This window comes from Tachyglossus aculeatus, chromosome Y4, assembly GCF_015852505.1.
Source record: "Tachyglossus aculeatus isolate mTacAcu1 chromosome Y4, mTacAcu1.pri, whole genome shotgun sequence".
Classification (NCBI taxonomy): domain Eukaryota; kingdom Metazoa; phylum Chordata; class Mammalia; order Monotremata; family Tachyglossidae; genus Tachyglossus; species Tachyglossus aculeatus.
Genome location: NC_052096.1, coordinates 12,952,005 through 12,968,180, shown reverse-complemented (window position 1 = coordinate 12,968,180; position 16,176 = coordinate 12,952,005). Strand labels below are relative to the sequence as shown.

Genomic DNA, 16,176 nt, shown 5'->3' with positions numbered 1-16,176 from the left:
CCTGGGACGTTCATTCATTCATCATTCAATCGCAACTTGGACTTCCCAAGCGCTTAGTCCAGTGCTCTGCACACAGTAAGTGCTCAATAAATATTATTGAATGAGTTCCCCCCCGCCTTACCTCCTTCCCCTCCCCACAGCACCTGGATATATGTATATATGTTTGTACATATGTATTACTCTATTTTACTTGTACATATGTATTCTATTTATTTTATTTGGTTTATATGTTTTGTTTTGTTGTCTGTCTCCCCCTTCTAGACTGTGAGCCCGCTGTTGGGTAGGGACCGTCTCTAGATGTTGCCAACTTGGACTTCCCAAGCGCTTATTACAGTGCTCTGCACACAGTAAGCGCTCAATAAGTACGATTGATTGATTGTAGGCACCGTCTCTATATGTTGCCAACTGAATGAGTGAGGGCACCGATGCTCCTGGGACGTTCATTCATTCATCATTCAATCGCAACTTGGACTTCCCAAGCGCTTAGTCCAGTGCTCTGCACACAGTAAGCGCTCAATAAATGATTGAATGAATCCCCCCACCTTACCTCCTTCCCCTCCCCACAGCACCTGTATATATGTATATATGTTTGTATGTATTTATTACTCTATTTTATTTGTACATATTTATTTTGTTTTGTTGTCTGTCTCCCCCTTCTAGACTGTGAGCCCGCTGTTGGGTAGGGACCGTCTCTAGATGTTGCCGACTGAATGAATGAGGGCACCGATGCTCCTGGGACGTTCATTCATTCATCATTCAATCGTATTTATTGAGGGCTTTCTGTGGGCGGAGCACTGGACTAAGCGCTTGGGAAGGACAAAATTCCCAATATACGTTCCATTTATATACGAGTAAGGGGGGGGGCACAGATGCGCCCGGGACGTTCCATTTACATACGAGAGGGGGCCACCGGTGCGCCTGGGACGTTCCATTTACATACGAGTAGGGGGGGGGGGCCACCGGTGCCCCTGGGACGTTCCATTTACATACGAGGGGGGGCCACCGGTGCGCCTGGGACGTTCCATTTACATACGAGTAGGGGGCGCACAGATGCGCCCGGGACGTTCCATTTACATACGAGGGGGGGGCCACCGGTGAGCCTGGGACGTGCCATTTACATACGAGTAGGGGGCGCACTGATGCGCCCGGGACGTTCCATTTATATACGAGTGGAGGGGAAGGGCACGGATGCACCCGGGACGTTCAATTTACATACAAGTGGGGGGGGGGGCACCGATGCGTCCGGGACGTTTCATTTGCATATAAGTGGGGGGGGGCACCGATGCACTCGGGACGGCGTATTTACATACGAGAAGGGGCACGGAGGAGCCCAGGATATTCCATTTATATACGAGTTGGGGGAGGAACATAGATGCGCCCGGGACGGTCCACTTAAATACGGGGTGGGGGGGCGTCCGGGACGGTCCATTTACATACGGGGGGAGCACCGATGCGCCCAGGACTTTCCATTTACATACAAGTGGGGGGGGGGCACAGATGCTCTCGGGACAGTCCATTTACATACGATAAAGGGCACTGATGCGCCCAGGATATTCCATTTATATACGAGTAGGGGGGGGTGGGGGCACAGATGCGCCCGGGACGTTCCATTTACATACCAGTAGAGGGCGCTCCGATGCGCCCGGAACGTTCCATTTACATACGAGTAGGGGGCACACCGATGCACCCGGAACGTTCCATTTATATACGAGTAGGGGGTGCACCGATGCGCCCGGAACGTTCCATTTACCATACGAGTAGGGGGCGCACCGATGCACCCGGAACGTTCCATTTACATACGAATGGGGGGGACACCGAGGCGCCCGGGACGTTCCATTTTACAGATGGAGCGGGGGAAGTCTAGCAGGGCCGTTCCATTCCCGGAGGGGGGGGGGGTAGGTGCGAAGGGCACCGGTCAAACGAGGGCGGCGGGGGCGTCGAAGCGGGTCCGGGGCTAGAGGATGAGGGAGGTGTAGCCCACCGGCACCAGCCCCTCGGCCCCCTCCCGCCCGCAGCGCAGCCAGTCTTCGTCCACGGGCGAGACCACCCGGAGCACCTCCCCCTTCCGGAAGCTGAGTTGGTCCGGCCCGGACGCCGCGTGGTCGCACAGGGCGCGGACCGTCCTGCAGGGGGCACACGAGGAGGGGAGGGGAAGGGGGGAGGGGCGGCCGTCAGTCAGCTGGGGGAGACCCCCCCCCCCCCCAAATCGCAGCAGTGCTTACCACATAGTCGGCCGGCGCTCCACAAATAGTAAGCGCTTAATAACTGCTATTATCATTATTATCATTATTAAATAACAAAATTATTAATTAAATTAAATTCATGTATGCATCTCATTGATAAATCGTGATGAATAATGCATTATTTATTATCATTTAATAAATACTTGATAATACATTACTTACTAAATTGCTTAGTAAGCGCTTCATAACTGATATCATTATTATCATTATTAAATGATAAAATTATCGATTGAATTAAATCCATGCACGCACCTCATTGATAAATCGCGATAAATAATAACTTATTTATTATTTAATAAATAACTGACAATAAATTATGTACTAAATTGTTTAGTAAGTGCTTAATAACTGATATTATTATCGTTATTAAATAATAAAATTATTAATTAAATTCATGCATGCATCTCATTGATAAATCGTGATAAATAATAAATCATTTATTTAATAACTGATAATAAATTATTTACTAAATTGCTTAGTAAGCGCTTAATAACTGATATCATTATTATCATTATTAAACAATAAAATTATTAATTAAATTAAATTCATGTATGCATCTCATTGATGCATCGTGATAAATAATAAATTATTTATTATTTAATAAATAACTGATAATAAATTATTTACTAAATTGTTTAGTAAGCACTTAACTGATATTACTATTATCATTATTAAATAATATAATTAATTAAAATAAATTCATGTATGCATCTCATTGATAAATCGTGATAAATAATTGATAATAAATTATTTACTAAACTGTTCAGTAAGCGCTTAATAACTGATATGATTATTATCATCATTATTAAATAATATTATTAATTAAATTCAATCCATGCATGCATCTCATTGATAAATCGTGATAAATAATTATTTATTATTATTTAATAAGCAATTGATAATAAATTTGCTAAATTGATCAGTAAGCGCTTAATGACTGATATTATTATTGTTATCATTATTAAGTAATAAAGTTATTAATTAAATTAAATTTATGCGTGCATCTAATTGATAAATGATAAGTTATTCATTATTATTCAATAAATAGTTGATAAATTATTTGCTGAATTATTTGTTAAATAATTAATAACAATAAGTTATTTATTTATTGAGTTAAATTTATTAAATTTAATTAAATTTAATAATAATAATGTTGGCATTTGTTAAGCGCTTACTATGGGCCAAGCACTGTTCTAAGCGCTGGGCGGGGATACCAAGTGATGAGGTGGTCCCACGGGGGGGCTCACAGTCTCAATCCCCATTTTACTGATGAGGGAACTGAGGCTCAGAGAAGTTAACTGACTTGCCCAGGGTCACACAGCAGCCATGTGGCGGGGCTGGGATTAGAACCCATCATACTAATAATAATTATGGCGTTTGATAAGCGCTTACTATGTGCCAAGCACTGTTTTAAGCGCTGGGGGGGGGGATACAAAGTGATCAGGTTGTCCCACGGGGGGCTCACAGTCTTAATCCCCCTTTTACAGATGAGGGAACTGAGGCTCAGAGAAGTGAAGTGACTTGCCCAAGGTCACACAGCAGACACGTGGCGGAGCGGGGATTCGAACCCGTGACCTCTGACTCCAAAGCCCGGGCTCTTTCCACTGAGCCACGCTGCTTCTCTTAAATACCATCATTATGAGCGCTCACCTCCTCCAAGAGGCCTTCCCAGACTGAGCCCCCTTTATTCCTCTCCTCCTCCCCCCCATAATAATAATAATGATGACATTTATTGAGCGCTTACTCTGTGCCAAGCACTGTTCTAAGCACTGGGGAGTGTACTATGTATGTACTATGTATGAATGTACTAAGCGCCTAGTACAGTGCTCTGCACATAGTAAGCGCTCAATAAATACGATTGATTGATTGATTAGGGAGGTTACAAGGCCATCAGGTTGTCCCACCGAGGGGCTCAGAGTCTTCATCCCCATTTTCCAGATGAGGATAATAAGAATGATGATGGCATTTATTAAGCGCTTACTCTGTGCCAAGCACCGTTCTAAGTCAGAAGGTCCTGGGTTCTAATCCCGGCTCAGCCACTTGTCAGCTGGGTGACCCTGGGCAAGCCCCATCACTTCTCCGGGCCTCAGTTCCCTCATCTGTCAAATGGGGACGGAGATTGTGAGCCCCACGGGGGACGGGGACTGTTTCCAGCCCCATTAGCTTGTATCCACCCCGGCGCTTAGCGCAGTGCCTGGCACATAGTAAGTGCTTAACGAACACCGTTATTATTATTATTAACAAATACCATTATTATATATTATCATCATCAATCGTATTTATTGAGCGCTTACTGGGTGCAGAGCACTGGACTAAGCGCGTGGGAAGTACAAATTGGCGGAAGCAGCGTGGCTCGCTGGAAAGAGCCCGGGCTTTGGAGTCAGAGGTCGTGGGTTCAAATCCCGGCTCTGCCAGTTGTCAGCTGGGTGACTTTGGGCAAGTCACTGGGCAAGTCACTTCTCTGGGCCTCAGTGACCTCATCTGTCAAATGGGGATGAAGACTGGGAGCCCCCACCGTGGGACCACCTGATAACCGTGTAACCTCCGCAGCGCTTAGAACAGTGCTTTGTACATAGTAAGTGCTTAATAAATATTATCATTATTATTATTATTATTATTATTATTATTACCTGTGGGCCTGGGGCGGACTGGGAGCAGGGTGGCCTGGGTCCTCGGGGTCTTCCTCGGGCCTCAAGTCCAGCTGGGGAGGGTCCCCCTTCTTGACCAGGGCCAGGATGCTGATGGCGGGGGGCAGCCAGCTGGAGGGTCTCCTGGGTGGGGAATCAATCAATCAATCAATCATATTGACTGAGCGCTTACTGTGTGCAGAGCACTGTACTAAGCGCTTGGGAAGTCCAAGTTGGCAACACATAGAGACGGTCCCTACCCGACAGCGGGCTCACAGTCTAGAAGGGGGAGACGGACGATAAAACAAAACATATTTAACAAAATAAAAACTGAAAAGAGCATCCCCCCCCACCCCACCCCCCTTCTAGACTGTAAGCTCCTCGTGGGCAGGGGACTTTCGGTCATTCATTCAATCGTATTTATTGAGTGCTTCTCAGAACACTTATATTCATTCAATCGCATTTATTGAGCGCCTATTCTACTAATTCTATTCATTCATTTGATCGTATTTATTGAGCCCTTATACATTCATTCATTTGTATCTATTGAGCGCCTATTATAATTATATGCATTCGGTTGTACTGAGTGCTTCTAATGATATTCATTTATTCTATTGATTCAATCATATTCGGGTGCTTGTAATAATTCTACTCATTCGATCGTATTTATTGAGGCCTTATAATTATATTCATTCACTCGTATTTATTGAGCGCCTATTCTACTAATTCTATTCATTCATTCGATCGTATTTATTGAGCCCTTATAATTACATTCATTCAATTGTATCTATTGAGCGCCTTTTATAAGTGTATGCATTTGACTGTATTGAGCGCTTCTAATTATATTCATTTGATTGTATTTATTGAGTGCTTATAATAATTATCTTCATTTATTCTATTGATTCAATCATATTCGGGTGCTTGTAATAATTCTACTCATTCGATCGTATTTATTGAGCCCTTATAATTATATTCACTCGTATTTATTGAGCACCTATTCTACTAATTCTGTTCATTCATTCATTCGATCGTATTTATTGAGCCCTTCTAATTACATTCATTCAATTGTATCTATTGAGCGCCCATTATAATTATATGCATTCGACTGTATTGAGCGCTCCTAATTATATTCATTCGATTGTATTTTTTGAGCGCTTATAATAATTATATTTTTATTCTATTGATTCAATCATATTCGGGTGCTTGTAATAATTCTACTCATTCGATCGTATTTATTGAGCCCTTATAATTATATTCATTCAATCGTATTTATTGAGCTCCTATCCTACTAATTCTATTCATTCATTTGATCGTATTTATTGAGCCCTTCTAATTACATTCATTCAATTGTATCTATTGAGCGCCTATTATAATTATATGCATTCGATTGTATTGAGTGCTTCTAATTATATTCATTCAATTGTATTTATTGAGCGCTTATAATAATTATATTCATTTATTCTATTGATTCAATCATATTCGGGTGCTTGTAATAATTCTACTGATTCGACTGTATTTATCGAGCCCTTAAAATTATATTCATTCACTTGTATTTATTGAGTGCCTATCCTACTAATTCTATTCATTCATTCTTATTGAGCCCTTATAATTATATTCACTCAATTGTATCTACTGAGTGCCTATTATAATTATATTCATTCGATTGTATTGAGCGCCTTTATAATTATATGCATTTGATTGTATTTTTTGAGCACTTATAATCATTATATTCATTTATTCTATTGATTCAATCATATTCGGGATGCTTGTAATAATTCTACTCATTTGATCGTATTTATTGAGCCCTTATAATTATATTCATTCAATCGTATTTATTGAGCGCCTATTCTACTAATTCTATTCATTCAATCGTATTTATTGAGCCCTTATAACTTATATTCGTTCAATTGTATCTACTGAGCGCCTATTATAATTATATTCATTCGATTGTATTGAGCGCTTCTAATTAGCGCTCCCCCTTTTAGACTGTGAGCCCACTATCGGGTAGGGACTGTCTCTATGTGATGCCAATTTGTACTTCCCAAGCGCTTAGTACAGTGCTCTGCACATAGTAAGCGCTCAATAAATACGATTGATTGATTGATTGATTAATTATATTCATTCGATTGTATTTTTTGAGCGCTTGTAATCATTACATTCATTTTAGACTGTGAGCCCACTGTTGGGTAGGGACTGTCTCTATATGTTGCCAATTTGTACTTCCCAAGCGCTTAGTCCAGTGCTCTGCACATAGTAAGCGCTCAATAAATACGATTGATGATGATGATGATTTATTCCATTGATTCAGTCATATTTGGGTGCTTGTAATAATTCTCATTCGATCGTATTTATTGAGCCCTTATAATTATATTCATTCAATCGTATTTATTGAGCACCTATTCTAATAATTCTATTCACTCATTCGATCATATTTATTGAGCCCTTATAATCATATTCATTCAACTGTATCTGTTGAGCACCTATTATAATTATATTCATTGGATTGTACTGAGCGCTTCTAATTATATTAATATTAATAATTTTGGTATTTGTTAAGTGCTTACTATGGGCAAAGCACTGTTCTAAGCATTGGGGAGGTTACAGGGCCATCAGGTTGTCCCCTGTGGGGCTCACAGTCTTCATCCCCATTTTCCAGATGAGGTAACTGAGGCCCAGGGAAGTGAAGTGACTTGCCCAAAGTCACCCAGCGGACGAGCGGCGGAGCCGGGATTTGAACCCACGACCTCTGACTCCCAAGCCCGGGCTCTTTCCACTGAGCCACGCTGCTTCACTTGCCTGCTGTGTGACCTTGGGGGGGTCACTTTACTTCTCTGGGCCTCGGTGACCTCCTCCGTCAAATGGGGCTAGAGACCGTGAGCCCCACAGGGGACGGGGACCGTGTCCAACCCGACCGGCTTGTATAATAATAATAATAATAATAAAAAATAATAATATTGTCTGTTATAATAATTATCACAATATGTTGTAAAAATAATAATATTGTATCCGCCCCAGCGCTTAGTACAGTGCCTCGCACATAGTGAGCGCTTAACCAGTACCATGATTATGAATCCCCATTTGACGGATGAGGTAACCGAGGCGCAGAGAAGCAGCGTGGCTCAGTGGAAAAGAGCTTTGGAGTCAGAGGTCATGGGTTCAAATCCCGGCTCCGCCACTTGTCAGCTGGGTGACTTTGGGCGAGTCACTTCACTTCTCTGGGCCTCAGTTCCCTCATCTGTAAAATGGGGATTAAGACCGTGAGCCCCCCCGGGGGACAACCTGATCACCTTGTATCTCCCCAGCGCTTAGAACAGTGCTCGGCACATAGTAAGCGCTTAACAAATACCATTAAAAAAAGAAAAGTGGCTCGCCCGAGGTCACCCGGCAGACAAGCGGCGGAGCCGGGATTAGAACTCGTGTCCTCTGACACCCAGGCCCGGGCTCCTGCTTCCACGTCCCATCCTCATCAGGTACCGTCGAATCGCTTCCGATTCACGCAACCTTTCTAACGCTTTTTCCGTTACGGTCGCTCAGTGGAAAGAGCCCGGGCTTGGGAGTCGGCGGTCATGGGTTCGAATCCAGTTTCCACCACTTTTCAGCTGGGTGACTGGGCAAATCACCTAACTTCTCTGGGCCTCAGTGACCTCATCTGGAAAATGGGGATGAAGACCGTGAGCCCCACGTGGGACCCAGCTCTTTTTTTCCAGCTCTTCTAGACTGTGAGCCCACTGTTGGGTAGGGACCATCTCTATAGGTTGCCAACTTGGACTCCCCAAGCGCTCAGTACAGTGCTCTGCACACAGTAAGCGCTCAATAAATAGGATTGAATGAATGAATGACAACCCGATCACCTTATAACCTCTCCAGCACTTAGAACGGTGCTTTGCACCTAGTAAGCGCTTAACAAATGCTATTATTATTATTATTATCCCTGTTTTCCCTGGACTTTTCCTAGCATCGGTGTCTTCTCCCGAGAATCAGTCCTCCCGATGAGGTGTCCAAAATATGCTCATCTGTGTTGCGTCATGTGGCCTTCCAAAGACCACTCCGGCTCCATCTGCTCCCAAATCCACCAAGTGCTTACTGCGTGCTTACCGTCGTGCAAAGCACATGCTTACCGCCGTGCTGTCCTCTCGCAAGCGCTCAACGCAGTGCCCTGCATGCGGTAAGCGCTCGGTAAATACGATTGAATGAATGAAGGAAGGAGGGAGGGAGGGAGGGAAGGAAGGAAGGAAGGAGGGAGGGAAGGAAGGAGGGAGGGAAGGAAGGAACGAAGGAAGGAGGGACGGAAGGAAGGAAGGAACGAAGGAAGGAAAGAGGGAACGAAGGAAGGAATGTAGGAAGGAGGGAGGGAAGGAACGAAGGAAGGAGGGAAAGAAGGAAGGAAGGAGGGAACGAAGGAAGGAACGAAGGAAGGTAGGAGGGAAGGAAGGAAGGAATGAAGGAAGGAGGGCAGGAAGGAAGGAAGGAACAAAGGAAGGAATGAAGGAAGGAAGGAGGGAAGGAAGGAACGAAGGAAGGAAGGAAGGAAAGGAAGGAAGGAGGGAGGGAAGGAAGGAAGGAAGGAGGGAGGGAAGGAAGGAAAGAATGAATGAAGGAAGGAGGGAACGAAGGAGGGAAGGAACGAAGGAAGGAGGGAAGGAAGGAAAGAGGGAACAAAGGAAGGAATGTAGGAGGGAAGGAAGGAGGGAAGGAAGGAGGGAGGGAAGGAGGGAAGGAAGGAGGGAGGGAAGGAGGGAAAGAAGGAAGGAAGGAGGGAACGAAGGAAGGAAGGTAGGAGGGAAGGAAGGTAGGAGGGAAGGAAGGAAGGAATGAAGGAAGGAGGGCAGGAAGGAAGGAAGGAACAAAGGAAGGAAGGAAGGAGGGAAAGAAGGAAGGAGGGAAGGAAGGAGGGAGGGAAGGAACGAAGGAAGGAGGCAAAAAAGGAAGGAAGGTAGGAGGGAAGGAAGGAAGGAATGAAGGAAGGAGGGCAGGAAGGAAGGAGGGAAGGAAGGAAGGAAGGAGGGAACGAAGGAAAGGAAGGAGGGAACGAAGGAAAGGAAGGAAGGAGGGAGGGAAGGAAGGAAAGAATGAATGAAGGAAGGAGGGCAAGAAGGAAGGAAGGAAGGAACAAAGGAAGGAAGGAAGGAGGGAAGGAAGGAACGAAGGAAGGAAGGAAGGAGGGAAAGAAGGAGGGAGGGAGGGAAGGAAGGAAGGGACGAAAGGAAGGAAGGAATGAAGGAAGAAAGGAACGAAGGAAGAAAGGAAGGAAGGAAAGGAAGGAAGGGAGGAAGGAAGGGAGGGAGGAAGGAAGGGAGGAAGGGGAGCAGCTGCCGGCCCCCTCCCCCCTCCCCCATCGGGGGGGTCTGTGGGCGCCCCCCCCGTCGGTCCCCCTCCCCGTTACCTGGATTTCAGCGGGCCGCCCTGGGCCTCGGCCGGGACTCCCGGGGCCCCGAAGAGCCGCCGGCCCGGCCATCCGCTGGGCCCGGCCCCCGGCTCCCGGCCGGGGGCCTCGCCCTCCCGGGGCCGGCCCGGCCCGGAGGCGTACACCCGGGTGGCCCGGCTCAGCTGGACCCACCAGCCGCCCGGAAGGAGCGGAGGAGAGGCCGGGGCCGGGGCCTGCCAGCCGCGGGCCAGCCGCTGGCCCCAGCCCAGCAGGGCCCGGACGGCGTCGTGCGGGGCCGGCGGGGCCGGAGGCGGCGGGGCCCGGCCGGAGGGTCCCGCGGGGGGGCACGTGGTGGCGGGGCTCGAACAGCAGGTCCAGGCGGAAGGACAGCACCGACAGGGGCTGCAGCAGCAACAGCAGCTCCCGGGCCAGCGGCGGGCAGGCCTCGCGCGCCAGCCGCACGAAGGCCGAGGGCACATACAGGACCGACAGCAGACCTGGGGGCGCGGCGCGGAGGGACGTCAAGGCCCCGGGGACCCGTCCCACCGGGGCACCCCTCCTCCTCCTCCTCCTCCTCCTCCATCACCCCCTCTCCCCACTCACCCTCATCCTCCTGAAGGCGGCCGAACCACAGCTCCAGCTGCTTCGTGCTGCGGGCAGGGGAGACAAATTAGAGGGGCGGTCATTCATTCATTCATTCATTCATTCATTCGTATTTATTGAGCGCTCACTGTGTGCGGAGCACTGGACTAAGCGCTTGGGAAGTCCACGTCGGCGACGGATAGAGCCGGTCCCTACCCAACAACGGGCTCACAGGCTAGAAGGGGGGAGACGGACGGCAGAATCAATCATTCAATCAGTCGTATTTACTGAGCGCTTACTATGTGCAGAGCACTGGACTGAGCGCTTGCGAAGTACAAATTGGCAACACATAGAGACGGTCCCTACCCAACAGTGGGCTCACAGTCTAGAAGGGGGAGACAGAGAACAGAACCAAACATACCAACAAAATAAAATAAATAGGATAGAAATGTACAAGCAAAATAAATAAATAAATAAATAAAGTAATAAATATGTACACCATATATCCATATATACAGGTGCTGTGGGGAAGGGAAGGAGGTAAGATGGGGGGATGGAGAGGGGGACGAGGGGGAGAGGAAGGAAGGGGCTCAGTCTGGGAAGGCCTCCTGGAGGAGGTGAGCTCTCGGCAGGGCCTTGAAGGGACAAAGAACAAAACACGTGGACGGGTGTCAAAGGGAAGCGCTGTGGCTCAGCGGAAAGAGCCCGGGCTTTGGAGTCGGAGGTCGTGGGTTCAAATCCCGGCCCTGCCGATTGTCAGCTGGGTGACTTTGGGCGAGTCACTTCGCTTCTCTGGGCCTCGGTGACCTCATCTGGAAAATGGGGATGAAGACGGGGAGCCCCCCGTGGGACAACCTGATCACCTTGCATCCTCCCCAGCGCTTAGAACAGTGCTTTGCACATAGTAAGCGCCTAACAAATGCCATTATTATCATTATTATTATTATTATTATCTGTTGCCAACTCGTACTCCCCAAGAGCTTAGTCCAGTGCTCTGCACACAGGAAGCGCTCAACAAACGCCATCATTATTACTATTATCATCTGTCCATCCTGCAGTAAATTCTCCACAGTCGAGCAGCTTGAAACCCCCGTAAATGCAGGGAGAAACCTCATCGTGTGGAAATGTGAGTGAATAATAATAATAATAATAATAATAATGATGATGATTCATTCATTCATTCAATCGTATTTATCATCATCATCATCAATCGTATTTATTGAGCGCTTACTGTGTGCAGAGCACTGGACTAAGCGCTTGGGAAGTACAAACTGGCAACATATAGAGACGGTCCCTACCCAACAGTGGGCTCACAGTCTAAAAGGGGGAGACAAAACCAAACATATTAACAAAATAAAATAAATAGATTTATTGAGCGCTTACTGTGTGCAGAGCACTGGACGGATTTATTACTCTATTTTATTTGTACATATTTATTCTATTCATTACCAACTCCTCCAACCCGGGACAGGGTCCTGCTCTGTGGGGGGAGGACCCGGAGGGCTATTCCCTCTGGAAGGGATGGATGCTGCTTCTTTGGTTGTGGAATTGGGTTTTTCCTGAATTTTCCTGATTATTTTCCTCTCCCGCTTCGGCTGCCCTCTTTTCCTTTTAGATCTGGAGTCTCCCTGTGGGGCAGGGATGGAGTCTGGTTCAACGTCCTTGTACCTTGTACCTTGTCACCAGGTGACCTGTTCAGTGCTTCGCACAGAGTAAGTGCTCAACAAATGTGAGCAAGGATGATGTGGATGTCAATTTGTACTTCCCAAGCGCTTAGTCCAGCGCTCTGCACACAGTAAGCGCTCAATAAATACGATTGATGATGATGATGATGATGGATGGTGGGCAAACTTAGGTCAATCGGTGGCAGTCCGTAGTCCATCCCTGATCCAGCCCCCGCCCACCTTCCTCTTCCCGACTGTAAGCCCGCTGTTGGGTAGGGACCGTCTCTCTATGTTGCCAACTTGTCCTTCCCAAGCGCTTAGTACAGTGCTCTGCACACAGTAAGCGCTCAATAAATACGATTGATTGATTGATTGATTCCCCCACTCTCATCCACATCACCCCGACTTTCCATTCATCCATTCAGTCGTACTTACTGAGCGCAAGTCACTTAACTTCCCTGTGCCTCAGTTCCCTCATCGGTAAAATGGGAGCCCTCCGTGGGACAACCCGATCACCTTGTATCCACCCCAGCGCTTAGAACAGTGCTTCGCACATAGTAAGCGCTTAACAAATGCCATCATTTTCTTCTAGACTTCTAGACCGTGAGCCCATTGTTGGGTAGGGGCCGTCTCTAGATGTTGCCGACTTGGACTTCCCAAGCGCTTAGTCCAGTGCTCTGCAGCCAGTAAGCGCTCAATAAATACGATCGAATGAATTTCTTTTGTTCATATGTTTTGTTTTGTTGTCTGTCTCCCCCTTCTAGACTGTGAGCCCGCTGTTGGGTAGGGACCGTTGGGTAGGGGCGCTTCCCAAGCGCTTAGTCATCCATTCATTCATTCGATTGTATTTATTGAGCGCTTACTGTGTGCAGAGCACTGGACTAAGCGCTTAGGAAGGACAAGCGCTTTCTAGACTGTGAGCCCGCTGTTGGGAAGGGACCGTCTCTATATGTTGCCGACTTGGACTTCCCAAGCGCTTAGTCCAGTGCTCTGCACACAGTAAGCGCTCAATAAATACGATTGATTGATTGACAAGTTGGCAACATGTAGAGACGGTCCCTACCCAACAGCGGGCTCACAGTCTAGAAGGGAGAGGCAGAGAACAAAACATATGAACAAAAAAAAAAGTGAACAGAATAAATATGTACAAATAAAATAGAGTGATAAATCCGTCCAGTGCTCTGCACACAGTAAGCACTCAATAAATCTGATTGAATGAATTTCTTTTGTTCATATCATCATCAATCATATTTATTGAGCGCTTACTGTGTGCAGAGCACTGTGATAAATCCGTCCAGTGCTCTGCACACAGTAAGCACTCAATCAATCAATCAATCAGTCGTATTTATTGAGCGCTTACTGTGTGCAGAGCACTGGACTAAGCGCTTGGGAAGTCCAAGTTGGCAACATTTAGAGACGGGCCCTACCCGACAGTGGGCTCACAGTCTAAAAGGGGGAGACAGACAACAAAACCAAACATGCTAACAGAATAAAATAAATAGAATAGATATGTACGAATAAGATAAATAGAGTAATAAATATGTACAAACATATATACATATATACTAAGCGCTTGAAAGCACTGTTCTAAGCACTGGTGACAAGGTGATCAGGTTGTCCCACGGGGGGGCTCACAGTCTTCATCCCCATTTTACAGATGAGGGAACTGAGGCGCGGAGAGGTTAAGTGACTTGCCCAAAGTCACCCAGCTGACAACTGGCGGGGCCGGGATTCAAACCCACGACCTCCGACTCCAAAGCCCGGGCTCTTTCCACTGAGCCCCGCTGCTTCTCTATTTCCGATTGAGTGAATAGTCCAGTGCTCTGCACACAGTCGGCGCTCAATAACTCCGACTGAATGAATGAATGAATCCCCCCGCCTCCCCTCCTTCCCCTCCCCACAGCCCCTGTGTACATGCTTGCACAGATTTATCACTCTTATTTATTTTACTTGTACATATTTACCATTCTCTTTATTTTATTTTGTTCATATGCTTTGTTTCATCGTCCGTCTCCCCCTTCTAGACCGTGAGCCCGCTGTCGGGTAGGGGCCGGCTCTCGACGTGGCCAACTTGGACTTCCCGAGCGCTCAGCCCAGTGCTCCGCACGCAGTAAGCGCTCAGTAAATACGATTGAATGAATGAATGAATATACGGGATACAGGTAATACGATTGAATGAATGAATTATTATTATTATTGACAAATGCCCGATTGAGACTGTGAGCCCACTGTTGGGTAGGGACCGTCTCTACGGGTTGCCAATTTGGACTTCCCAAGCGCTCGGTACAGTGCTCTGCACGCAGTAAGCGCTCAATAAATACGACTGAATGAATGAATGAATATACGGGCATATACATATAGACAGGTAATACGATTGAGTGAATGAATTATTATTATTATTGACAAGTGCCCGATTGAGACTGTGAGCCCACTGTTGGGTAGGGACTGTCTCTACGGGTTACCAATTTGGACTTCCCAAGCGCTCGGTACAGTGCTCTGCACATAGTAAGCGCTCGATCAATACGATTGATTGATTGATTGATTGAGTGAATGAATGAATGATGATTATTGACAAATGCCGTGGCCATTCCGGGGACCGCGAGCGCTCAGGCCGGACGGGGCGGCGGCGGCGGAGCGGGGCTCACTTGAGCAGGCCGAGGACGAAGGCGTGGAAGCGGCTGCGGTTGGTGCCCAGGGGCGTCAGGCGGGCGATCTGCCGGTGAAGGGCCGCCAGGGAGCCGGCGGGGCGGGGGGCCGCGGCGGGGGCCCCGGCTCTCACGGAGGCCTCCACCACGGTCCAGGGGCTGCACCGCCGCTGGCCGGTGATCACGTCCCCGCGGAAGGGCTTCAGCCCGTCCGACAGCAGGGCGTGCAGCGCCGGGCACAGGCCGCCCAGGACGAGGTGCCCCACTTCGGGGCTCAGCCGGCTGTCCCCCAGCTGCGCCTGCGGGACGCCCGCCGGGGATGGGCTTGGGGGGACGGGGGGGACCCCCCCCCACCCAAGGCTGTGAGCTCCTCGTGGGCAGGGAATAATAATCATGATAACAATAACATCATATAATAATATATCATCATCATCAATCGTATTTATTGAGCGCTTACTATGTGCAGGGCACCGGACTAAGCGCTTGGGAGGTACAAATTGGCAACATAATATAATTGGCAATATATACCATATTATACATCATATTGTATAATATACTTGTACTATAATATACATATTATAGTATGCAGTACATATAATCTCCTCCGCTCATCTCCTCACCGTTAGGCCTCGTTCTCGCCCGTCCCGCCATCGACCCCGGGCCCGGAATGCCCCCAATCCCTCTGCCCCTCCGCCAAGCTCGCTCTCTTCCTCCCTTCAAGGCCCTACTGAGAGCTCACCTCCTCCAGGAGGCCTTCCCAGACTGAGCCCCTTCCTTCCTCTCCCCCTCGTCCCCCCTCATATCTATTCTATTGATTTTATTTTGTTAGTATGTTTGGTTTTGTTCTCTGTCTCCCCCTTTTAGACTGTGAGCCCACTGTGGGGTAGGGACCATCTCTAGATGTTGCCAACTTGGACTTCCCAAGCTCTTAGTCCAGTGCTCTGCACACAGTAAGCGCTCAATAAATACGATTGATGATGATGATGATGATGATAAGGACGACTGCAGGGACCTCCCCCGCCCCCCCCGGGGCCCGGGGTCCCGATCCCC

At 47.6% G+C, this 16,176-nt stretch overlaps 1 protein-coding gene across 1 annotated transcript in view; it reads right to left on the bottom strand.

The window, feature by feature from the left end:
• Positions 1–1,329: 1,329 nt before the first annotated feature.
• RUSC1 (RUN and SH3 domain containing 1) overlaps positions 1,330–16,176 on the bottom strand; it is a 36,714-nt gene continuing 21,867 nt past the window's right edge. The window contains 6 exon segments of the mRNA XM_038768946.1: positions 1,330–2,123; positions 4,874–5,014; positions 10,254–10,579; positions 10,581–10,732; positions 10,839–10,885; positions 15,127–15,425. Coding sequence (XP_038624874.1) covers positions 1,955–2,123; positions 4,874–5,014; positions 10,254–10,579; positions 10,581–10,732; positions 10,839–10,885; positions 15,127–15,425 — 1,134 coding nt within the window. The 3' untranslated portion in view covers positions 1,330–1,954.